The following is a 27,280-nucleotide window of genomic DNA, read 5'->3' on the forward strand; positions in this document are numbered from 1 at the left end:
ATATCGGCTGGTGATTGATCTTCGAGAACTGAACAAGTGCATCGTACCACAGTACCCTGTGGTCCCCGATATCTCCTCCCTATTGACTGCTATTGATTCAGAAGCAACGTTCTTTACTGTAATTGACCTCAAGAACGCTTTCTTCAGTGTACCTATTGACCCGGAGAGCCAATATCTCTTCGGATTCAGTTTAAATGGACGAAGTTTCAAATTTTCCCGCGCACCTCAAGGATTTACAGAAAGCCCCAGCATCTATAGTCAAGCACTGAAAAGACAACTAGATTGTATTCAAATGCCAGTTAATACCGCTTTACTGCAATACGTCGATGATCTGCTGATCACCGCACGAAGTGAGCCCGAATGTGAACAAGCATCGTTAACAGTTTTGCATTTCCTGGCCGACAAGGGACACAAGGTGTCTCCTTCGAAGCTACAATTCTGTGTTCAGCAAGTTGTGTACTTGGGTCACTTGCTGTCCAAAGTGGGGAGACAGCTCACTCCCGATCGCATTCAGTTAATTGTAAACATGCCACGACCCCAGACACAAAAGGAAGTGCGGGCCTTCATAGGCCTCACCTCGTACTGCAGACAATGGATTCCTCAATATGCATTTCTAGCTAAACCACTCATCCAGTTAACGACACAGGAGGCAGCGACTTCGACTGTCCTCCCTTGGACTCAGGAACACACACAAGCCTTTGAGGAATTAAAGAAAGCTTTATGCCAAGCACCAGTTTTAGCGACACCATGTTACAGCAAACCGTTTACACTTTTTGTTACAGAACGTGATGGTACAGCATTGTCTGTCCTCACTCAAGATCAAGCAGGTTCACAAAAGCCTTGCGCTTATTTTTCAAGTACATTGGATTCAGTAGCCCAGGCACTCCCTGCGTGCTTAAAGTCAGTAGCAGCAACAGCGTTAGCAATCAGACAGAGCGATTCAATTGTTCTAGGTCATCAGTTAACAGTACAAGTCCCACATTCTGTAGAGGTTCTTTTAAACAGAACCCAAACTCAACACTTGACTATAGCACGACTGACAGGTTATGAATTGACACTATTCCAGCCACACATAGAAATCAGACGTTGCAGTATCTTGAACCCAGCAACACTGTTACCTACAGTTATGACAGATCCAGTTCCGCATGATTGCATAGAGATCATTAATGCAGTAACGAAGCCCCGACGAGACTTAACAGATGTCCCATTGACAAATCCAGACCTGACACTTTATGTAGATGGTTCATGCATGAGAACAAGTACAGGAGAGTTAGTGGCCGCGTATGCAGTGACCACTGAAACTGAAGTTAAAGAAACACATCGTATTGATACACTGTCTGCTCAAGCGGCAGAGCTCATCGCTCTGACCCGAGCCTGTATTCTAGCCAAGAACAGAAATGCCAACATATACACAGATTCCCGTTATGCGTTCGGAGTCGTACACGACTTCGGCATGCTGTGGCAAGAACGAGGTTTTCTGACCTCTCATGGTGCCAAAATCCAACACGGTCCTCTCATTCAAGCACTGTTAGAAGCAATACATCTGCCTTCAGCTATATCCGTCATGAAGTGTAAAGCACATACTAAAGTTACAGATTCTGTTTCCCAGGGTAACGACCTGGCAGATCAGACAGCAAAACATACAGCACTGACTCACACTCAGACAACTGATACGACAAAGACAACAGATCCGACAAACTGTATGACAGTCAGGGATCCCACACTAGATGTTATTGACATTCAGACACATGCTACTCCAGAAGAAATAAAGAAATGGATTGAACTAGGAGGGATCCAGACAGATCAAGGTTGGATGACGAAGGGAAAATCTACATGGTTTCTCCCTGACTCTATGGTTCAAGTCATGATAAATACAGCACATAGTCCTGCACATCTAGGAGAGAAAGCAATGTTAGACAGTTTGCAAAATCTCTGGAACAATAAACACTTACGAGCAGCAGCAAAACAGAAAGTGCGTACTTGCATGATCTGTTGTCAGTTCAATCCAGGAAAAAGCGTCTCTGTAGAGCAAGGTGGATTTCATCCTCCCGATCACCCTTTTGAAGTCCTCCAGATGGATTATATCCAGATGGACCGTTGTCGAGGATTTAAATATGTTCTCGTAGTTGTCTGTGCTCTGTCCCGCTGGACCGAAGCATACCCAGTCCCAGATTACACTGCTCCGACCACTGCCAAGCAGCTGGTTCGTGAATTTTTCCCACGATACGGCCTGCCTCGTGTCGTGTACTCAGATAACGGTCAGCCATTCTCATCTGCCTTAATGAAAGAAGTTTCTTTATTACTGGGATACCAGTGGAAGTTCCATTGTGTCCGACATCCAGAAGCCGCAGGCCTTGTTGAGAGGCATAACCAGACACTAAAGATCCGCCTTGCCAAAATATGTCAGGAGAAAGGGGTCGACTGGATAGTCGCCCTGCCAGTGGCACTATTCTACATGAGAATGGTCGCCCATTCGAGATCAGGGCTATCCCCGTACGAGGTGGTCTTTGGCAGACCACCGAATATGTGGGGGACGCCCATTCCAAAAAAGATTACTGATGTTGATTCTAACATGTTGACAGATTACCTTGCTTCCTTGATGTCTGCACTCCAATCATGTCGTTCACAGGTTGCCGCAGCTTTCCCTGACAACACTGATGTAAAGCCACACGACGTCCGTCCTGGTGATACGGTGCTCGTCCGAAATTTCGACAGAAAAAGTCCGCTGGAGCCCCGCTGGAAGTCTCCGAAGACCGTACTGCTTACAACAAGGACGGCCGTGAAAATCGAAGGAAGAAAGGGGTGGGTCCACACGAGTCATATAAAAAAAATTTCTGGACTGAAACCTGACCGAGACTCGTCCACCCCCACCAAAGACTGTAAAGAACAAAAAGACTTTACAGAATCTGAACGAGAAAAAACTCCTCAAGAAAATTATCGCATGAAATTACGATCTAGCAAGTCAGACAGTTTAATTGTTTAAGTCCTCCCCTAGGTGAATCGGTTAAATAGTTTCTGACATGTATCCCCTAGATCGAGATAGAGAGAGAGAGAGAGAAGCAAAGAAACGTACATATTGTAAATCACTTCGTAGTCACTGCATAGTGACACTAATAATCATGTTTATTCTCAGTGTTTTAATTATCATTACTAGCATCCTATTGCCTATCTATTACCCTATTTTCAAGCGTGAACAATCTGCTTACAATGTATCTGCTGAACACACTTTTAGTGAGTTACCTCCTCACGAGCTTTCCTACAGACTTGCGCTGCGCAACAACACATTCATTAGTATGTTACATCATTCTCACCAAACTAACAATGCTACAAATTGCTGGATATGTGGCCGACTCCCTCCCTACCAGAATTACAAGGGAGCTCTGCCTCTTTCCGTATCCGTTCACTCACAATGGCTCCTGCGGAGCATGGTTTAAAATAATTAATTCTTTAGATCCCGATATTGCTGTTTCCGATGGGGGTTGGGTTTGGGGAAACCTGAACTTGGTCCTGCTCGACGCCTGTTACCCAGATAAGGAGGGACTCCCCACTAGAATAGGAACTGATCTAGAAAATGAAGTATATGGATTAGGTAATTATACAATTAGCCTTATGATTCTCACTGTCGAATCCGAAGCCACCCCAGTTCTACCCATTATGTCAGTACTGCCAGTCACTGGTGAATTATGTATCAAGAAGAAAGGTTCAGTACACTTAGGTCATAGTAAATGCACTACTGTGGTCGAATTCAGTGATCATGGAAAATCGTCCTTTAAAGCTATCAGTCACTCTTACTTTGTTTGTGGTCATACCGCATACATTCGTCTACCTCCAGATTGGGATGGTACCTGTTACATTGCATTCCTTCTGCCACCTGTTTTTCTAGCTCCTCCTGATTACCATAGAAATACCAATCTAGTAAAGAATAGACCCAGAAGAGATATCCCACTTGTCGACTACACAGAAACGGCATGGGAACAGTACACCGACTTTAATAAAGGATTCTTTTTCTTTTTAGGCCCTGTCCAGAATAGTAAATTAATACGCAGATTAACTAGAACACTTGAAGCAGTAGTGAATGAAACTGCCTCCGCCTTAGGTAACTTAACAGAAGAGCAGTCCGCCATGCGGGTTGTTGTCCTTCAGAATCGTCTTGTAATTGACGTCATCTTGGCAGATAGAGGTGGAGCCTGTAAGGTCATCGGGTCAAGTTGCTGTGTTTTCATACCACAAAACGCACCATCCGTATATCAAGCTATCACCCGTCTTCATAAAATTGCAAATCAGATACATCAGAATCCAGGCACCTGGACTTGGTCCGGTTGGTTCTGGACAACGTTAACAGCTTGGGGATGGAAGATCCTATCCTTCCTAGGCATTGGCCTAGTCCTAGTATTCAGTTGCTGCCTGTGCCTACAGTGTGGGCCAGCGATTTGTGGACTGTGTGCCACCTCTTGTATTGAACACTCCAGTTTTCTCTCAAAACGTAAACGAAAGAAAGAAGAACAAATGATGTTGCAAGAACAGACTGATCGATTCATGAGGATCGATATTTCATGAAGGGTCCGTAGGGAACAAGGAGGGAATGAGGAAAATTAAATTTTTTGGTCATGTTATGTTCCCTAGCGCGTACCCCACCAACTCCATGTACCAGCTTAAAGTGCATGTAACTTCCCTCCTGTGCCAGCTATGAAGACGCAAATACATTTGCGTCCAACGTTAACTTGTCCTCTTTCAGATCCACCATGAATGGATTATATAGTCCGTTCCTAAGTATGCTATGCCACCGTCTTTTTGTAGTACACTTTACATGTTTTCCTGCTCTAGCAGAGTAGGCCCTGAATTTCTGCCATCGAACCTCTTTTGTGGCTCCTGACTCTGGCAGCCTCTGCCCAGGCTACCTCTGTACCCGTGAACTCTGACTTACTTTCAGCGCGGCCCCTCGCGCTCAGCTCAAGCCTGCTTTCTGCCAAGACTGACTATAACCTTCGAGTTATCTGTTCCGCTCCCCGAGAATACATTCCTGCCTACTAGATCCTGTAAACATCCTCTCCAGCTGCAGAGCCAAAGGGCCGACCTGTCTCAATGCAAGTAATTCATAGCCTCTGTTACCATGCTTCCATGGAAGGCCCCGTGCCCCACGCTTCACATGTAGACACTTAGGCGCTTATACACGCATCCACAGTTAGCATAGAATAGTTTCTGCCCTAGAGACCTTTCCGTCCAGATAGTATAGTTCCTAAACATCAGATATCAGATATGATAGAAGTACAAGTTGATCTGACATGCCAGACTTCTGTCTCTCTCCGTCAGTGTAAATGTCAAATCCCCTGCACCCCGTCAATCACACGTCATGCAGCTGCGCGCGCATCCAAGCTTCCGATTTCTGCTGACATCGCAACAATTCTGTTAGCACCACCCCTTGGTGCCACCCACTTGCGTCACCTATCAGTGACGTTTCTAGCACACACCTCTGGTTCACGCCTAGTTCACGCCTCTTGATTACGTATTAGTATCACGTGTATACTGTTATCTTGTCTTCTCTCAGCTGTTACGCCTCTTGCATTATTCTTTATGATATGAATTAAGTATATAAGCTATGTATTGTTAATAAACGGGAGCGCTCTATCCCTTCTGACACCCCTGTGGTGGTCAGAACATGATATCCTGATCAAGACCATTCCTTTATGAGGAATAAAACCCTTAGAAACTCTAACACCACGGACTCTGTCTTTTTTCATCCGATCTGAGTTATTATTGATTAAGTACTTACCTGCATAGAAATTAAGAGAGTAAATTAATTATTTACGTCAATATCGGGGAACTGAGCTTCCCCCCTTACCACCTGCAGACCCCCGATAGGTGCCTCTTTTTCTCCAATGCTCATTGCCTGGACTATCCCGCACTGTTTGATAATAGATCCCTATGCGAATTTATCATAAACTCATGTCTTGAGATCTAGTAATGTCTGCAATTTGTTTGAGTTGTACCACCTGCATGCTTGGCAGGTGTTGGAAATTGGTCAAAATGCTGGATTTTTGAGTGATATCAAACCTTTATCCCCTACAGGCCATTGTAGGCCATTGTAGGGCTATTTGGCTATTCGGGAGCTTGAAACCAGCATGGTCCCCACATTGGTGGCCACCGGAGCTGGGATCCCCCCCCGAACCGGTGACTAAGGTCCGCAATCTGGGAGTTATCTTCGATAACAAACTGACCTTCCACCACCATGCCAATGCCGTGACCTCATCTGCATTCTTCATACTCAAAAAAATCAAGAAACTTCTCCCATATCTACCTCAGTCAGCTGGCAAAACTCTCATTAGTACTCTTGTGTTCTCTAAAACGGACTACTGCAACTCTCTGCTTCTTAATGCGCAGGAAGGAGTCCTTAACAAATTCCAGACCGTTCAAAACGCGGCAGCAAGGATGTTACTTTCAATTCCCAAATTCACATCAGTATCTCACCGCTTCAAAGAACTCCACTGGCTCCCAATCAGGAAACGAATAAAATTCAAGGCTCTTTGTATAGCCTACAAGACCCTTAATTATCCAGGGCCTAAGTTCCTAAAAATAGCTCTTCATCCTCTGGAGCATCGCAGAACTCTTCGATCCTCTACTACTTGCATGCTGTCTGTCCCTCGAACAAAAAAAGCCACTTGGGGAGACAGGTGCTTCACTACAGCCACTGCCAAGTTATGGAATATCCTCCCACTGCATATCAAAACTGCCCCAACCCTCATCAAATTCCGAAAGAGCCTTAAGACATGGCTTTTCTCCTCTGCCTAACTACCCTCAAAGAGTATGGAGTTCTCTGATCACTAGCGCCGAGACACCCTTAGGGGTATTTGTGCGCTTTAAAAATAGCAAAAATAAATAAACAAATAAATAAATTTGTTGTTAAAAAAAAAAAAAGTATCAGTTTATGTGGTCTCCGGTTTCCATTTGAAATGTTTTTTTGCTCTCTTTTCCCTTTATTTTTAAGTTTTTGATATGTTGTAATTACTTGTGCGAAAGGCAGTTTTCTTCTGCCACAAACACCTATAAATAAATTCAATTAACTCACTGTATATTTCAACAATTACCACAAAAAGTGCACATATCCACCTAGGAGGCAGCGTGGAGGGCTGCTAGAAGACTAATCTTTCAACCCATGGAGCTTCGAATATCTATCGTAAACTGACAGAGAAAGCATTAAAGCGTTGATTTGAGCAGATCCTTTGGACAATCATACTTTCTAGCGATGGGTGGGAGGGCAGGAAGTAGTGAATGGCCAGAATAGGCCTGTGAGAAAGTGGCTCTATATATACTGGACCAAAGTAAGGTACAGTGTGTATAGAGTCCACAATCCACAGAGGTTAAAGTCAGGTCTGCCCTTACTCTTTAAAGTGGTAGCTTGGTCGAGCAGTAAGGCAGTGCCAGAGTACAGTGTAACGCATTTGTTGTACACACCCAGTCAGCAAAAGGTTTCACACACTCAAGAACTGAACTCTAGGCCAATTGTTTTAATATCCAAAAATATAGTAGTTTTAATTTTAGAACCAACAGGTATCAAAATATACTTTTCTCGATAGAAGTACTCTCATGTAATTACTTTGCAAAGAGGCAAAAAACTTTGTAAACACAATAGGTACAAAGGTTGCAGTAGGCAACACAATTCTAAACACAATTTAACATTGAGCTCTATGGGTTTTTCTACATAAATATAGCTGATTACTTTTGTAACTCTAGGACTGTATCCTAGATTCAGTCCTGGGGTCTTAGCTGAAAACAGTTCAGTAAAAACGTTTTAGTAATTGCAATGATTTTTAAAGAATAAAAAGGTATTTTAAAAGTTCACACTTAGACAGGCCCGGACTGGCCGTTGAGGGCACCGGGCAATTCCCCGGTGGGCCGCATGGTTGGGGGCCGGTTTTGGGCCCCTGGGGCCGTTTTTGTTACAGGGCCGTTATGCTGCAAAAACGGCCCCGTAACAAAAACGGCCGAAAACCGGCCCTGTCACAGAGCGCAGTCGCACCTCTCCCCCCTCCCCTCTCCTCCCGGAGGGGGGAGGGGGGCCGGCCGAGCACTTTGCCAGGGCCGGTTCTGGTTCCCAGTCCGGCCCTGCACTTAGAAACTTTTCAGTGAACATCTTTTTTTGATAATAAAAATGTATTAGCATTTCATATATGCAACAGAACAAAATCCAGCACTTGTCAGCATGAATACACAATATCAGTGTGTGTGCGCAAGTGTGTGTGCGTGTGTGTGCGCAAGTGTGTGTGTGCGTGTGCGTGTGCGTGTGCGTGCGTGTGTCCCCCCCCTAAAAATGGCACAAGAAGTGCTGCAGCCCTTAGGGGTCTTCACTGGTCACAATGCCCTGGGTACCTAGGGTACCATTTACTAGGGGCTGACATGTGGCCAGAGATGCCAATTGGGTTTAGACTTTAGTACAGTTTTTAGGGAAGGAACACAGGCCTTGGGTACCTGATTGGCAGGGACCCAGGGCACACCAAGGAAAAGTGCATCAGGTAAAAAGTGTGGGGGGTACTGCAACAGAAACTCACTTTCTCACAAGGCCTTTGACATATGGCTCTCTGTGGACTGCCAGGTTGGAAAACGGTTTCACCCAGTCAGTTATGACAAGATCCATCAGGGCTTTACTAAATGGAAGTTAGGGCTCTACCTCGGAGGAGGAGAGTTGCAAGATCTCAGTCATGATCTTTGTCGAAATACTAGAATTTGTCTTGCAGAGAGCATGGTCAAATCCAAGACTACAGCAGTTTTTTGTACTAGTCGTAAATAAGGAAAATTTGTCTGAAACAGGTCCGGGGGGGAAAGAGATGTATGTACCCTTCTGGTGAAACGTCCAGGCCACTCATTTTGTAAATTCAGTTATCAGCCAGCATCATCAGTATAATAAAGGGAAAGGAGGCTTTCACTCTCCAAATCATCATCGATGTACAAGCATAGTCTACATTAGGCTTTGTTGACCACAGGCACACACGTCTGCTTAGGAGTGTCCTTTTGGGTTTTAGACAGGTATAACTTGGCCTCCCACTCCAGATAGCCTTCGAGGGCATGGAGACACAATGATGGAAGGCAGTAGCAATGTGTATTGGACTCACATGCAGTCGTCATGTGGATCCGAAAGGAGCCTTTTTCTTGCAGCATCTGTGGAACAGCTAGAAACCTGCACGATTTGGAGGAGTTATCTGACCTAGTCACTGTGTAAATCCAATGGCATTTGTTTGGTGAGACAGAAATAAAGCTACGGAACCGTGTTGGTGAAGCATGTAATACTAGGACTGATGCCAGCCTGCCAGTTGGTGCCTCAAACTCTGGTGTTGTCATGTTGGTGGCTGGACCGGCTTGGTGCAGTCTGGCAATGCTGGAGAGTTATTGCTGTTGAAAACCTAACCTGGACCAATCTGAAGCCTAGACAGATAAAGCATAAGATGATGAAAATGCTGGAAGATGTATTCATCAGAAAATTGCTGTGGCAGCACTACACCATGTGAAGGGTATAGTAAGTAAAAGTGTGGAAGATGCACTCCACATAAAAAAAGGGGGAAAGTTGACCACTGCAGTGTCCTATTTAACACCTCAGTAGTCTTTAGCATCAGCCGATCAGCATACCCTCATTAACATCCTCTCAATATGCAGGATGTTCACTGAAACAATACACCACTGATTCTCCTGCTATGTGGTCGATCAGAGTTCATCCAGATGAACAAATTTTGCCTCCATAATTACCTTTGACCAGTAGAATCCCATAAGATTATACTACCTCTCCAGTCATCTCCATTCTGTGCAAGGGGCACCTCAGAGTCCTCCACATCAACAACGTGATCAAAAGATCATCTCAGAAAGTATGTGTCCAGGATCAAAACATGGAAATCCAGCTACTATCTGAAGTTAAACACTTTCAAGACAGAATTCATCCTGAATTCATCCTGATCCGGAATGCCAATCACAGCAAACATTCCCTCATCTAACATAGGTACAATAAAGTGCAAAAATACAGAATCCCTTCTAAATTGAGCTCAAATGCAAAATCTATTGTCTCCGTTATGTCAAAAGGTATTTATAAAGCACACGGCTACTCCCAGGAGTGTAAAAAAAACTATTGATGGACAGAATGCAGAACAATGTCATACATTCACCCCAGTACAGAGATCTGGGCCTGACGCGAGTCCCGTGCTCTCCACGCCACTGGAGTCATGCTATCCTGGCTGAAGACGGCTGATAGCCAGAAACCGGTCCTAGGATGCTTGATTCCGGTCCAGGGAAGACATGGCTTGGCAGTTCGGGCTGGACTGTTCCCATGAGGCACAGGGTCAAGGCTGATTTGCATATGGCCATGTCTGAACTGGGGTGGTGTGGAGTGCGAAAAAACGATGGAGTTAGGCCCAGATCTCTGTACTGCGGTGAATGTATGACATTGTTCTGCATTCTGTCCATCAATTGTTATTTGTGTCCCGGCACTGACCCGAAAAAACCCAACACACAATAGTAGAAAAGCACCGCGGAAGCCGCCCAAGGCCTAGATTGAAAACAGCCATGTCTTTAGTTTCCTCCTGAAAGAGAGAAGGTCTGGAGCTTGTCTAAGAGACAACGGGAGGCTGTTCCACAGACGGGAGGACACCACTTGAAAGGATAAACCTCCCTCCTTGGACAGCAAGACCTTAGGTGTGGATGTCAAAAGTTGGGCAGAAGACCTCAGGGTCCGTTGGGGAGTATAATGTTGGAATCTTTCCCCCAGGTATGGGGCTCCTATCTTGTGGAAGGCTTTAAAGACGAGAACCAACGCCTTAATGTGGATCTTTTTTCGAACCGGGAGCCAGTGAAGAGAAGATAACAGAGGGGAGATGCGTGTCCTAGGTCCTGCCAAACAGATGGCTCTGGCCGCGCATTCTGGACCACCTGCAAACGGCTAAGCAAATAGTCTGGGAGCCTCAAGTACAAGGAGTTTGTGTAGTCCAATCTCGAGACCACCAAAGCCTGGACTACTGTTTTTCTGTGAGAGACTGGGAGCAAGGGGAGGAAGTTCCTCAAAATTCTCAGTGTCCCAAAACAAGTTTCCGCCACTGTTTGTATTTGGGTTTTCATAGAAAGGGCGGCATCTAATTTTACCCCCAGATTTTCCACAATAGTGGCTGGGGCTAAGGGAGGAGACATGTCCTGAGGCCACCTTTTATGCCATGATTCACAGGGGCGGGCGCCAAAGAAAATTCTCAGGTTTTTCCGAGTTACACTTTAATTGATTTTGACCGAACCAGGAAAACACAGCTGAGAGGCAGGTGTTGAGGACATTGCCATTAAATTACGCTCCCTTCTCGCATGTGAACATAGTTGAGTGTCGTCCGCCTATGACACTATTTTGGCTCCAAAGTTCTCGGCAAGAAGGGCCATATACAGATTAAATAGAGTAGGGCTCAGAATAGAGCCCTGCGGACCCCAACATTCATGGGAGGGATATTAGCAGCGAAAGGAGGGGCCCAGATAGTTTGTGTATGGTCACTTAAGAAGGATATGAACCATTTCAGTGCTGTGCCTCCAATATCGCACTCCATCAGTCTTTGTAATAGTCTGTCGTGAGGGACGGAATTGAAGGCCACGGAGAGAGGTCTCCTCTATCCAGGGTGCCTTTTATGGTTTCCACCACTTCAAGTAAGGCAGTTTCCGTGCTAAAATTAGCACAGAAACCCGACTGACTCGGGTGCAGGAGGTGGTTAGCCTCCACATAATCCGTAATAGTGGAGTTAACATATTTTTCCAAAACCTTTGCAAAGAAAGGGAGTAAAGATATGGGACGGTAGTTACCTGGGACCTGAGGGTCTGCCATAAGTTTCTTTAAAAGAGGGAGAACTTTTGCTTGTTTCCAGGATTGCAGCATATAACCCCGTCGTAAAGCAGAGTTTAAGATCACATTGACATCAGGGTTAAGCACTTCAGCCAAATTTAAAAGTACTTTAGCGGGACAGGGGTTGGATGGTGGGCCTGACTTGAGAGCCATCATAAATTCCAGGGATTTCTCTGGAGTGATCACAGGAAACTGGGTGAAGCGGAAATCAATCTCACCACTGGTGTCGGGGAGCAAGCCTGTGGCAGCTAAGGACACAGGTGCCTGGATTTTACAAGCGTCATGAATCTTTTTTATTTTATCGTGAAAGAAATGGGCCATGCGTTTGATCCAGTCACTCGTTGGGAGAAACGGGCAGCTCATTGCCACAGGAGAATAAAAGTTGTTTACAATATTAAAGAGTACTCTACTTTCATTGCCGGCCTGATCAATTTTAGCAGAAAGGTTACGTTTCTTGCCCTCGTGGACTTTCACGAAGTGTTCTTTCAGCACTTGTTTATATATGGCTTTACCTGACAAATAATAATTTGTCCGCCATACTCTTTCGAGGCGTTTGCAAACGCTTTAACTCTTCCTGAGGACCTCCATGAAACAAGGAGCAGAGAATCTAGTGGTTTTTGCAGCCCTCATAATAGGTGGGGCAAGTTCAAGAGCCCAGAGCTGGATTCAGATATCTAAGGAATAATTATCTGTCTCCTGAACCCCACTGATGGGAATGGGGCGGCGACTCAATGCGCTCTCCTTTGCCTCAGGGTAGAGCAAATGAAGGGGCCTATAGCTATTAGTGGGGGCATTGTCCGGCGGTTGAAACCTGCCAGACATCTTACCTACTCCAAACTTAACAGATAATTATCGGACCAGACTAATGGAAGGGGCCTCCATTACAATCTGATTCGTTGAAAAAATCTGATCCAACATATGCCATTTTTCAGGAGTAGGGAGGCAGACATTTGGGGTCAGATTGAGAATATCAAAGGATTCACGCAACCTCATAGCCTCCGATTCTAAGGGATCATCCATATGGATGTTGAAATCGCCCAACACCAGGCAATGGCTGAATTTGGCCACTAGGGGAGAGATAACCTGGCTTATGGACTCCAAAAACTTTCCTGCCGAACCCGGGGGGCGATAAATTACTGCCCCGGCAATGGACTGATGGGCCGACACATTAAGGAGGAACCCCAAACTCTCAGCACCCTCAATCTCCATCACAGGTAGGGAGAAGCCCCCAAAGGAGCTTTTAAAGATTAGCGTCACCCCCCTCACCTCTGGGTGTTCTTACTGGGAGCCTGGCGGTATCGCACTAGCAATTGTAGGGTTCGAGGCATCAGTTAGCCACGTTTTAGTGAGGAACAACAAATTAGGGGTTGCATCCACTAGCAGATCATGGGAGATGAAGCTCATGTGTTTTAACTGAGCGAGTATTCTGTAGTAAGGCTTTCAGATAGTTCCCCGCCCTGTCCGCAGATTGTTGTGCGTGTCAATCATGGACTTTACCTTTTTGACTAAATTGGGTACGACTTTACAGTTTTTACACACAGATCTAGATGAATGGGGTTTACAAGTCAAACACCTGCCTATTCTCAAAAGCTGTTTCTGTAGTACATAATCGCAAGGGTAGTTCGGAGGGTAAACCGGCAGCGTTTTTCCGGGCCCGGCTGCCTCCGTGATGCTGACTGGCGCAGAGGGGCCTACCTTAGGCGCAGCTGCAGCGCACCCGCTGTGCTCTTGCGCAGCATCCAGTTTTAACGTGCCCGCCATAAAAACAACTAGATTGCACAGTTCCAAAAGATTGCAGTAACAATGGAAAATAGCATCCCAACACAGGGTTCGATTCCCCCTCCCTCACCAAGCAATTCAAATACAGTAAAAATATATGGCTCTGCAAGTTTAAAACAATAAAAAATGTGAAAATCAGGCAGTAGCAGCGAGTTCAACAGAGAGAAAAGCAAGTCCCGTTTTAACGTGGCTGTCATAAAAACAACTAGACCGCACCGTTCCATTGCGGTATCGAATGTGCAAATCAGGCAGTAGAAGTAGCCTGCTTACTGGCTTTATTTTATTCCGCAAAGCAAACACTGAAAAGAAACTAACAAGGTACCAATTCTGTTACCCTGTACCTCAGATTTGACTCTGAAGTCAATTCCTACCGGTCCTGTTTGGAATAACAATGATCCCACAGGGTCTAGTGTGTAAGTGTGGTCGACATGTTTCTTGCCTACTGCCCCTAACGGGTCACTCAGCAATTTTTCAGGACCGAATGTCTATAAGAGTGAATACTCTGGAACTCCAACACTACTTATTATTGTCTTCCAGAAGTGTTCTGTTTTTTAAAAATTTTGATATCTCCCACAGGTCTCAACAATCCGGTTCTTTCCCCCTGGATTGCTCAAACAATGCTGGTGACATTCTTAATATTTAGCACTGGCCTTGCAGTATGTTAGAGTTCTAGAGAATTCACTCTTATAGACATTCGGTCCTGAAAGATTGCTGAGTGACCCGTTAGGGGCAGTAGGCAAGAAACATGTTGACTACACTTACACACTAGACCCTGTGGGATCATTGTTATTCCAAACAGGGTTCACATATTTTAATTGGGTTAGCACACCCCGTGAATAAAATGTGTTCCCGCAGGGCAGTCCTAAACCTATTTTAACCCACCACTCACACTACCTTGACCACTCACCCTCACGCACCAAACGGCGGTCTATAAAAGATCTCCGGCAAAGAGCCCCTTCGCGGGAGCCCGTCAGGCATTGCAGCGCCAGCCCGACGAGTACAGCCCAATGATGAAGCATGACACCCTTCTGGGTGTGTGAGAGCATCCCATAAGAGACCTGTTCTCCCCCCCCCCCCCACTGTTAGGAACTGCACATACTTTTGATTAACGTATCTTCCAGGAGCGTTGTGCAGGACCTCATCAAAAGCTCCAGGTTCCTTTTTGATTAAAGTCAAATCCTACCTACACACATAAGGTTTCTGAAGCCTTGTACAAGCTTGGCCAAATTCCATCTGGGTAAATTCAATTTTAGCGCCAAATAGGAGCTGTCCCACACCGCAGTACACTTCATCAAGGGACCCAAGACATTCGACCACCTAGATTTGCAGCTGTTCAGCTTCAAGATTCAATCGTGTTTCAAGACCTGCTGCATAACATACAAACTACTAACACACAGAGCCCCTCCAAACCATGAAAACATGGCAAAAAAGAAAATTAACATTTCTGGTGTTCCCCAGATTGCAGCTGAGGAACTTATTATTTTTGTTTTAAACAAAACGGAAACCAGACGGTTTCAAGAGTGTACCCAGATTATGGATTATCCCACACTACACATCCGGTATGCCCCATCAATCGTACAGTTCTGGAAAGAGCAAATTACTTCTTTTCAAGGACCATCAAATCAAGACTCCTCTTCCTGTAGGATTACATACATAATCATGTATTGTCATACTTCCCAATACTCGACCTCTGGGGTCTGCATATACAGTTCTCAGTTCTTCACTAGATTTATCACATACAAATCATATGTAAACTAGTGTGAGGAACATTTTTAAAACATCCTGGCACCTGTAACTCATCATGTAAAAAGAAATAAACTAGATATTAATTTCTAGTTTTTGTTGAACAACAGCATTGGCTAGATCTGAATTAAAAGCAAAAAGGAGCAACATGTATGAAAACAGAAAATATTTTCTGTACCACCGTGAAAATGTGTAAGCTGGAATAGGTAATACAGTATGCAATTTTATTTTTAATAGAACACACACACACACACACACCACCCCCCCCCCCCAAATAATCTCAGCCATCCCGGATGCTTTTCAGACCCTGGCATCTAATCAGGGCCGGACTGAGACCAGCAACCAGCCCTGGCAGGTTGTTCCCACCGGCCCTGGTAACGGGAGGGGAGGGGGTTGTCACCCGCAAAGCACTGCTACCGCTTTTCTTACTTGCAGCGCTGCTACAAAGCCAGCACTCTGTAAGAAAAGCGGCCCCCTGAGGCCACAAAAACGGCCCCCACCCCTCCAGCCCACCGGGGAAATGCCCGGTGCCCGCAAATGCCAGTTTGGCCCTGCATCTAATGCAGGAAGTTGTTTTACCCGCTCCTGGTTTATTAATATGATAAAGAAAATCAAGCTAAAACCATACTGCAGATGGCATGTTTGATGGTGCATGCAAATTACTCACTCTTCCTTTCGTGCGGTCAAGCTGGTCGCGCTGCTGGCCAAGCTCGTCGATGATTTCTGTGCCGATCTGGTCAGTCTCAGCAGCTATTCGATGTGAACGTTCAATGCTCTGTGTCGCTCTGTTGAGGCTCTGTGTGCCATGGATGAGCAATACCCTCTGGGACTGCAAATTACTCTGTGGACAACAAAAACGTGCTTTATTGAGAGGGATGTTGAAGCATAATGTACTAAAATAGCCAATTCAGGCCAAGCTGTGAAGTTCAATCCCATTGTCATTGAGTGGGTCACAGGACATGCATAACAGTGGACTAGATCCTGAAAAGTGTAACAGAAAAATGCAGTTCTTTATTCAGTTACACTTCTGGTGCAGAGAAGTTTAGAAACTAGACCTGTAAACATCAGAGACTAGTTTCATTTGAGAGATTTGCTACAAGGCAGCCTACCCCAAATCAAGGTTACCATATGGATTCCTTTAAGAGCAACCATTATATCGCTGTATTTAACCTAAAGAGAACCAGAACATTACAACATTCAAAGGCTAGACAAATAAAGCAGAATTAACATTCTGACAGAAAAACATTTCAGATACATAACACAAAGCATAAGGTATTAGTACATGTATGTTAGAATAGATTCCTCAGAAAATGTTTCCACCACACACAAGGAGAAAGTAAAACACTGAATCTAGATCTATACTAATATAATAAAGAGAGAGCCCAAACCTTTGAGGCGGGTAATCTCAGGAACCACAGCACCAATCACAACACCCAATACAGCGTTGACAAGGGCAGTTGCAGCAGAAGGACATAGGCTATTCAGACGCCCACCATATACATTTAAAAGGTAAAAGAACCGTGCCAGCAAAGTAGTCCCTTGTGGGTGTGTCTGCGTTGTGCTGGGGGTGTGACAAACACTGGGGGCGTGTGGTACGTTCCGCCCTTCATGCCATCTCATATTGTGTGCTAATCCCACTCTGCTCCCTTTAAATACCCCTGCACCCCATAATCATAACCCACCCTTACTCCTTAAAATACACCAACACCCTTAAACACTAACCCATCTTAACCCTATAAATATACCCTGTACCCCAAAACCCAAACCTACCCCTGAACCCTAAAAATACCCCTGTACCTCAAAACCCAAACCTACCCCTGAACCCTAAAAATACCCCTGTACCCCAAAACCCAAACCAAGCCCTGAACCCTAAAAATACCACTGTACCCCCAAACCTACCCCTGAACCCTAAAATACCCCTGTACCCAAAAACCCAGACCTAGCCCTGAACCCTAAAATACCCCTGAACTCTAAAATACCCCTGTACCCAAAAACCCAAATCTAGCCCTGAACCCTTAAAATACCCCTGTACCCCAAAACCTAAACCTAAACCTACCCCTGACCCCTAATTGACCCCTAAAAATACCTATACCCCAAAACCCAAACCTAGCCCTGAACCCTAAAAATACCCCTGTACCCCAAAACCCATACCTATCCCTAAACCCTAAAACTACCCCTGTACCCCATAACCCAACACTATATCTGAACCCTTAAAATACCCAAACACCCCAAAACATATACCTCAGTACCCCAAAACATATACCCCTATACCCATACTTACCTTATCCAAACATTTAAAAAAAACATGCTTTTACCATTCATGCATTTACAACGAATTTCGTTGTAAATATATGCGTGGTAAAAGCATATAAAATTTAATGCCATGCGTTATAATGGCATTGCGGAGTCATGGTACTTTCGTAATGAAAGTATGCGGAGTGATGGTATGGGGAAAGAAAGTTGCGGAATAATGGGTGTTTACCCTCCCCCGGTAAGTACATTGGTGGCACGGTGGCCCACATCTCCAGCAACATACTCATATTTTTTCACCACCCATTTGAAAAATGCACAGGTCGCTCTCATTGATGGCCAGCACCGACATACACTTTTAGACATACCTCCCGCAACAAGTTCTAGAATTGCGAGCTTTAGAGCTGGGGAGCTACGTTCGAATCTCGGAAACAGCTCAACATCCTGGGATTCCAGCCAAATCGCTTTGTCTCCCTGTGCCTACCACAAATGAATGTGTTCTTCTGTAATGTAAATTGTGCTCATGCCATGTTGTCGAGTTTGCGCTATATAATATTGCAAGGAAAAATAAAGTAGGGAAACTCGAGTTCACACACTACTGAACGCACACTCTTAAGTGCATCAGCAGTGCACTGTGAATCGGAGCGTTTCACAGCCCTGTCACAGATAAGAAATGCTATCAAAACGAAATCCTACAAAACAATATAATACTGGCCGGCAGCAATTCATACCCGGACAACGTCGGGACGGGCTGCTAGTCCTAAATAAGAACAGAGAAATTCAAAGTATCATGGATAGAAACATTTATGAACATGGTAGAGGACAACAGAATCCAAGGAAGAAAAACAAGTGGCAGAAACTACGTGCAACAAGGAGGTCAAAACATTTTGCATCCTTCTTGGCCCTATGCTGTCCTCTTCTGGCCTTGACCTATGGAGGAGGCAAGTGGGGGAAAATAAATGTTACAATGCACACAGGGCCACAATAAATATCTCCTATGATCATGATTCAGGTAATTGGCACACGTTGACCCAATCCTAGTGAGGCTGGTGAGTGGGAACGGAACTAACCTCATTTGTGGCAAGCACCCTATACCTGGTCAAATTTCATGGAGGCATTGCTGCGGAGATCTCAAATCACTATACAAAAGGAGCATGCATTAGCAAAGCCAATAGGTTTAACTTCCAATTTCAGTCAAAAGTCAATGAGTATGGATAATAGAATCAGCAGATCTTCATTTCAACTTGAATTTTTTCCTTAGAAGGTTACCATTTACAGAATAGGATTTGACAATCTCTCACCAAGCCCTCACATTCTATGGGCATGACCTCATTACACCTATAGGTTTAACACATTGCATTTCATTGAACAGTTTATGCTGAATCACTGTGCACAGCTTACAGAAGAGGAGACAGAGGTTTATTCGGTACTTTCTATAACACCCTATTGTTGGTGAAATATAAAATAAAAACAAACTTTTTCCGGTGAGAGATCAATAATTTAAAGGGCCTTACAAGGGGAGGCTTCCAGGTAGCACCACGTCAAAAGTATTATCGATCATATAGCCAATAGCACATGCATACTCTGAGTGTTTTTGCCCAACGTTAAAAGAGGAACACAAGTCCCAACAAGCATTTGCAATGCAATAGGTCTCGCATTTACACAAGTTTAAGCTATGGCATTGTAAATGCCAATGCCTTTTATTAAGGTTTTAAAAACGAAAACAAAACTAAAAGGCATTGCCATTTAATAATGTCAATAGTTCAAACGTGCGTAAATGCGTGGGGTCATGGAGTGGGCTGGGTAAATGTTTGTTCTCTGGGGACCTTGAGCTTACAGTTCTGCTGTTTCAGCAGACTGTGGATGCTGGTGCATGCACTTCACTAACCCCTTGCGTCTCACGCACAGGCCAGGAGCCGTAGTGCTGCTGAGACGGGCCTTCCCTCATTGTGATCAGGTTTGGCTCCATGTGGCCAAAATAAATGGAAGCATTTCACGTCTGCTATGCCCCTTCAGATGGCTGTCAATGGGAGTGGCGTAGGGGTCATGCCAAGTGCCTTATTGTAAATATTGGAGCAGGCTTGACTCTGTGGTCTGTGCAAAAGTGAGCAGTGCAGATCAGACACTGTGATCTGGCTGTAAATGGGAGCAGGGAGTCTGAGTGCAGGGGGGTGTCTCGTAATATTAGCAGTACTGGTGTGGATTGGAAGCTGGCTTTGAAGAGTCGCAGTGAAGGTTACCTTCCGGGGGAGGCTCGCTATAAAGGGAGGAAGTAGTGCTGGTCTGACTGGAGTACTACCTCCATGTAGCGTTTTAAATATTATCCCACAAAAAACACTGTATAGAGAACATTCACAATATTGTGGTAGTATATATTCACATTACAATTTTTTTGTAGGACACTATTTTTGTACTCTATATTCTGACTGCAAGTGGCAGACTCCAGGGCCTCCTATAGATGGGAGCACTGTGTGTCTGATTCTAGGGCCAGGTTGCTTATGCAGGAACAGATGTCTGGTTATTATGTGGGGCTTTGCATATAGAGGAGCACAGAAAGACAATGCCAACCTATGGAGAAGTGTGGCTCACTGGTTAGAGCAGGCAGACCCTGAAGCAGAGGTCAGACCCGGGACCAGGGTTCAATTCCCGACGCGGCAGGGTCTTGAGCTCAAATGTCCATGGACTCGATAATTCTCGCTTAGGTGCCTGACCTAATCATGGGTTCACACTCTGCAGCTCTGGGCATTAAGCTTGCTTAATCTCCACAACGGCCCCCACGCGGCGGGATGCCTGGCTTTCACCTTGGGGATGCCCTGTAGGGGCTATCTCACAGGGAAAAGCCAGGATGGGTTCCCAAGGCAAGCGCGGAGATACCCCTTCGGGGGTCGATTCAGGCGCTATATAAGAAACATAATAATAATAATAATAATAATAATATAGAAGGTCATTATGCTCTGGTTCTCACCTGGGCCTCTAGTGCTTTTCCAGGATTGGTCTGTTGCCTACCTTTTCTGTTCCTGAGCTCAGCCCTTGCCTTTGTTGATGCTTTAGGATTACATGTTGGTCCCTTGGTCTTTCTTCGCGTGTCCATCCCATGGGCCGCCTTCTGAGATGTTTCAATTACGGTCTCTTCTCCTGGTGTCCTCGTTTCCATCTTGAAATGCACAACCCTCATATTGTCTCTCTTTTGTCTGTGACGTTTGTCTTTCTTTTGATTCCCAGCCTACGACGTGTTCTCAGGGGCACCTTAGGTTGATTCTGGCTACGTCTTTGGTGGCTTCCTGCTCCCCCTTACTGACTCACACCTGCTCCTTCACCAATTTAAAATCCTATATTTACACAGTGAAATTGGTTTCTATAGCCTTTGCTGTATTGACATTTGTCGAAACTAGCGTGGTAAACTGCGAGGCTGAGTGAGGGGCGGGAGAAATGGGGTTGCATCTCTGGAGAGCGTCACGTGACTCAATACCCCGAATTCCTTTCTCCATCTGCTTCCTGCCTCATTCACAGCATCACGTGACTGGTCATTACTTAGAACTGATCGCAGATTAATTGAGCCACATTAGCAGATTGATTGCCAGGACCCAGATTAACCGGTCATTTTATTCCTTGGAAAGCGATTGATCTCATCATGTATGGGTGAGACTCCCTGGTATTAGCTTCTGTGTGACTCTCCCTAATAGCTTTGAGGTGAAACGGCTGCTCTCAAAAACATCTTAAGTGATTTATTCCAATGCCTTTGCTGGAAAGGAAGCACAAAGCCTTAAATGACTCTCTTGCATGTCTCTCCTATTTTAGTCACTTGTGCTCTCTCCCTGCTTGCCCACGCCATTCTGGCTTGACAGCGGCCGTCAAAGCTGGTCCCTCCTCTTCCGTTTTTAGCTTCCCGTACGTCTTTCTAGATCTCGGTATTCCGATGATGTCATTTCAGGCATGCCCGATCCCCTGTTTTACCACGTTCCTTATTTCTAGACTAGGGTGCTTAACACTGATTGAAGCTCCTCTGTGCACGATGGCTTCAAATTAAATGCATATTTTTTTTGCTGTAGAACAGTCGACTCCATGATATTTACAAGTTGGACGTGTTTTTGCAAAAAATAAATGGGTTGAGAACAGTTTATGTAGAGTGTATTTTACATTCATGTTGTGGGATACATACGTGCCTTAAGGGATTGATAAAGCCTGAAAATGAACAGTCCAGAGCTACGGTTCAAACTAGTCAAAGAACAAGTGCTCAACTTTTCTCTTTTTCTGCCATCCCACTTGGACGGCCTCGGCCTGCTTTCCTTCTGGCGTAAAAGGTTTATTATCTTCATGGGTCCATGCGTTTGGCCCCATAAAGATAAGAAACCTTTTACGCCAGAAGGAAGGCAGACCTGGCCGTCCAAGTGGGACAGCAGAAAAAGAGAAAAGTCTACGTCACAGCATGCTCTTTCCCAATCAATGGCTGCCTAAACGGTGACGCTAGCCAATGGGAAAGAGGGGCGGGGCTTCAAGCCAGTAATGGAAAGATCACTAAAAACATAAAATCTCGCCAGCGAGACTGCGCATGTGAGCAGCCCACGCAGGCTCGACCTAAAAAAAAAAAGTATTGTAATACTTAGGCGGTCCTGTTTTCAGTGTTTAATCCTTGAGGATTTCAGAAGTGTTTTTTGATATCAGTGCTTATCAGTGTTTATTCAGATGCATAGACCCTAAAATATAACTAGCATTGACAAAACCAATTTGTCTTGCATATGAGCGAGCTAATGGCTTTACAATCGAGAGGGGGTGGTAGCATGGAGGAAGGTGAACAGGAGGGCGGATTCATTAATTATAAGTGTGCACACGCTTAATGGAACATCCCTGAAACAATATATTTGCGTTCCAGAAATGAACCATTTTTGTTCAACAAGACTATCTAGCAGTCATTTAGCCATATAGTTTCAGTGTAACTGAGTGACATTTCCACAAATATGAGTGACACTTCCTCGCAAACATAATCAAGCACTGAAGACGAGGGAAACGTATAAATATCAGACATTACACCCATTTGAACGAGAGAAACGGCAAGAAGGTCTTAAAAGTACTGCATAGCACCAAAAATGGAAGATCACCGTGGGACCCAACTGTAATAAACAGGATGTGAGAGGCCATACTTCCTGCAATTGAGCCTCATGTTCCATTATGCACTGCCCACCCCACTCCAGGATATGCCATATCTGAATGCATGTGGTATTTTTCTGTATTATAAATACACAGGAACAAGTGTTTTTTTTTATAAGAAGACTCAGCTTGGAGTTAATGTAAATTATCCCTGCTGCATGGATAATGACGAATGCAGCGCAGAAATGTAATCCTCTGAAGCAAGGAGAAAGGATTCCCCGACTGTCACCACTGCGTGTGAACGATTTGTTCTATACATTTAGCCTGGCACCATGACCTCGTCACCCTGTTCCCTAGAGGGAGACCCTTGTCTGCAGAAGGGACGGTAGGAAAGTAATATCTGCCAAGCCAAGCAGGCCGAGATTCCAGTACAAAGATAGTGGTGCGTGCAAGTTTGCACGTCAACTGAAAGAGGGTTTTTTCCCTATACTCCAAGCGGAGTCTTGCAAAGGAGGGTTCGAGTTGGAGGAACATTATGCCATTGCAGGGGAGGCAATGAGTACAATGCGAAGAACCCACGAAGGAAGCAAGAGATCTGTGAAGGTGTACCTCTGTCACCCCACCCTGTGTGTGTGGGTCAGCCCGGGCTGAGACAGCTTCTTCAGCGCACACACACAGCCGCGCCCCAGTACTTCACAGGTCTGTAAAAGACCATTTACATGTTAATGAGGCTTTGTTGTACTTCACCTCTTAGCGCCCCTGCAGCTCCCCTCTGACAATCACTGAAATCCCCCTCTCCTGTCCCCACAGAGCAGAGTCTCTTGAGTCAACGCTGCTGCGGCGATATTTGCTCACACAATTTTTATATATATTTTTTTTTTTTTAAACGAGTGTCTCCAAGTTCCGCAGGCCGCCCAGGAAGGCTTGCCGGGCCGCTGGCGGCCCGCTGGCCCGTACTATGAGTACCCCTGACCTAGGCCCTCCTCATTCATCTGTGACAGAACAGCCCCCACACCAGGCTCTGAACCGCCTGTTTGGACGATAAACTCTCTTGAGAAGTTGGGTGCCAGGAGTTCGGGCGCTGTGCACATGGCAGCTTTCAGGGCCTCAAAAGCTTTCTGACAGGTGTCAGTCCAGATCACCTTCTTAGGCTGCTTCCTGGGAGTCAGCTCTGTCAAGGGGGCAACAATGTTGCCATAGCCCTTGACAAACCTCCTGTAATACCCTGTGAGACCTAAGAAGGATCTAACCTCTGTCTGGGTTTCGGGTGGCTCCCAAGCCAGGATGGTTTAAATCTTAGGTTGTAGGGGCGCCACCTGCCCGCTCCAAACTTGGTGTCCCAAGTACACCACAAAACCCTGCCCGATCTGGCACTTGCTCGCCTTGAACGTGAGGCCTGCTTTCCGCAGCGCCATCAACACTTCCCAAAGGTGGCGCAGATGTTCCTCCCGACCTGCACTGAACACTGCGATGTCATCCAGTTAGGCGACACTGAATTCCTCCAGTCCAACCAACACCTGGTTGACCAACCTCTGAACGGTGGCAGGGGCATTCTTCATCCCAAAGGGCATAACACAGAACTGGAAATGCCCATCTGGTGTTGAGAATGCTGACCTCTCCTTTGTCCCATCAGTCAAGGCGATCTGCCAGTACCCAGACGTTAAGTCAAATGTACTGAGGTACCGTGCAGCCCCTAGCCGATCTATGAGCTCATCCGATCTGGGGATGGGGTGCGCGTCAGTCTTTGTGACTGAATTGAGACCTCTGTAGTCCACATAGATCCGGAGTTCGGGTGTGGCACCCAGCGCAGCAGCCTTCGGGACCAAGACCACTGGGCTGGCCCAAGGTCTGCTAGATGACTCAATCACCCCTAGCGCAAGCATCTTTGAGACCTCCTCTTTGATGCAAGCCCTCACCCAGTCAGTTACCCTGTAAGACTTGTGCTTCACAGGTAAGCGGTCTCCTGTGTCCACATCATTGACACACCAATCTGTGACACCAGGAACCAGGGAGAACAGGTCATATAACTGTCCCAGCAACTGGTAGCAGTCATTCTGTTGCTCATGGGTCAGGGTGGAAGAGAGGTTAACACCATCCACTGACCCATCTTGCTCTGAGGCTGACAGGGGGTCAGGAAGAGGCTCAGTCTCATCTTGCTCTGAGGCTGACAGGAGGTCAGGAAGAGGCTCAGTCTCCTCCATCCCAGCATCTGTTGCCAAGAGTATGTCCACTTCAGACCTCTCTAAGTGGGGCTTAAGGCGGTTGACAGGTAGGACCCTCAAGGGGTTCCTAGGAGACCGTAAGTCCACCAAGTAGGTAACTGGACTCTTGCGCTCCACAACCTCAAATGGTCCGGTCCACTTATCTTGGAGCATGCAGGGCTCCACTGGGGCCATGATCCACAATTTCTGGCCAGGTTAAAGCTCCACCAGAGTGGCATTCTGGTCATACCAGCGCTTCATCTCCTCCTGTCTGGCTTTCAGATTCGCCTCAGTGAGTTGCCTGAAACAACTAGTTTGGTTCCTGAAGGCCAGCATATAGCTATATACATCCTGGGGAGGTTTCCTGGGAGATTGCTCCCAGCCTTCTTTAACCAAACTCAAAGGTCTTCTGACTGGGTGTCCATAGAGAAGCTCAAAGGGACTGAACCCTAGAGATTTCTGTGGCACCTCACGGTATGCAAACAGTAGGCATGGTAAGAGGATGTCCCACGTACGCCTCATGGGTTCCTCAAGACCCATTATGATGGCCTTCAGGGTCTGGTTGAACCTTTCAACCAGCCTATTTCCTTAGGGGTAGTAAGGAGTGGTGAACTTGTAGGTTACACCACACTCCTGCCACAGGGACTTCATATACTTGAAAATGAAGTTGGTCCCCCGGTCAGACACTACCTTGTGAAGGAATCCCACTCGGGAGAAAATTCCTATCAGTGCTCGTCCCACCACAGGGTCCGTCACTGTCCTCAGAGGTATGACTTCCGGGCACCAGATGGCATGGTCCACCAAGACCAGGATGAACCTGTTGCCCATGGCTGTCTTGGGGTCCAGTGGTCCCACAATGTCAATGCCTACCCGCTCAAAGGGGGTACTGACCACAGGGAATGGCAGGAGAGAAACCCTGTGCTTCCTCCCACTCTTTCCACTTGCCTGGCAAGTCTGATAAGTCTTGTAGCAAGCATCAGAACTCTTGCGCATTTGGGGCCAATGAAAGTGGGTGACAAGCTGTTAAAAGGTCTTATCAAGCCCCAAATGTCCTGCTAAAGGCACATCATGAGCCAGCCCCAGTAGGAAGGCTCTGAACTTCTGGGGTACCACCAGCACACGGGCTGACCCAGGTTCAGCAACCTTAGGCTCACTATACAGGAGACCATTCTCCCAGTAAATCAAGTGTGATCCTGACTGATCACCTGCTGCCTGGCTTGTAGCCTGATGCCGCAAGCCCACAAGAGAAGGGCACTCTCTCTGCTCCATGCAAAATTCCTCCCTGGAGGGGCCTCCTTTTTGCTGCCAATGGGTCAGCTCAGGCAGGTCCCCCAGTTCAGCAACTTATAACCCGGTAGGCTCCAGGGCATCCCCCTCAGGGTCTACCTCCTCATGGGAAGTGGTAAATTCGGGGACCGGTTACCCGCGCCCCTGCCACTTCTCTCTTGGGCAGGTTCCTGGGCCTCCCTCTCAGGCTCCAGGTCCTCTTGAGAACCCCTACTGGCTGACATTGACCGGGTGGTCATGCACGCCCAGTCAGGCAGTCCAACCATCTTCAAGTAAGTTGTTTTCTCCACCTTTTCCCAAGGGGAGCTCTCCAAATCCTTTCCCAACAAACAGTCAACAGGCATGGCGGGTCTCGCAGATACTTGAAGAGTACCAGAGACCCCCCCCCCCTCAAAGGGAACCTGAGCCATTGGACAATGACGCTCTGTGTTGTCGGCGTTAACAACTTGGCAAAATGCATGAGGGACAATCTGCTCTTGAGACACCAGGTGACACCTGACAGCTGTCACACTGGATCCTGTATCTCTAAGAGCCTCCACCTTTTGGTCATTGACGGTCACTCGCTGCCCATATTTCTTAGTGTTCCTGGGTAGCTGAGCTTCTGTGACCATCTCACAGTCTCCTAAAGAGACTAATGTCATCTGTGCAGGACCCCACCCACCTTGGACTTCAATCTCCTCCCCCAAGGCTACATTCGCCATCTGCCGGGGTGGAGCACCAGTGGGTGCTGGTTTACCAAACAGGCTGCACCTGGTATCATTCGCCTTATGACCCAGGTCGCCACACTTGTAACACTTCAGGGGCCCATGGGGAACAGCACTACCTGTCTGGCCCCTTGCTTTCTCTCAGGGGGAGGCTGGGAACCTTTCACGGGGTTCCCTTGGGGACTACTTTGGGGCCCTTTGCGGAATTCCTTCTGTTTACCCTTGTCCCCCCCACTATTCTGCTGGGGACCCTGCCCACCTTTGGCTGAGTCTCCCACATGACCCTTCTGGACCCTGGTGCTCACCCAGCAGTCAGCCTCCTCAGCAAGATTCCTAGGGTTAGTCAGCTTGCGATCTATCAGATGCTGGCGCAGCTCTGGAAAACAATT

The 27,280-nt window shown here is 46.3% G+C and overlaps 1 protein-coding gene across 1 annotated transcript in view; it reads right to left on the minus strand.

Annotated features, from left to right (window-relative positions):
* The window catches only part of VTI1B (vesicle transport through interaction with t-SNAREs 1B), a 181,845-nt gene that overhangs the window by 64,181 nt on the left and 90,384 nt on the right, over window positions 1-27,280 (minus strand). Inside the window, exon 4 of the mRNA XM_086937164.1 lies at window positions 16,032-16,205. Coding sequence (XP_086793290.1) covers window positions 16,032-16,205 — 174 coding nt within the window. The remainder of the gene's footprint in view (window positions 1-16,031; window positions 16,206-27,280) is intronic.

Source organism: Lissotriton vulgaris, chromosome 9 (genome assembly GCF_964263255.1).
Source record: "Lissotriton vulgaris chromosome 9, aLisVul1.2, whole genome shotgun sequence".
NCBI lineage: Eukaryota > Metazoa > Chordata > Amphibia > Caudata > Salamandridae > Lissotriton > Lissotriton vulgaris.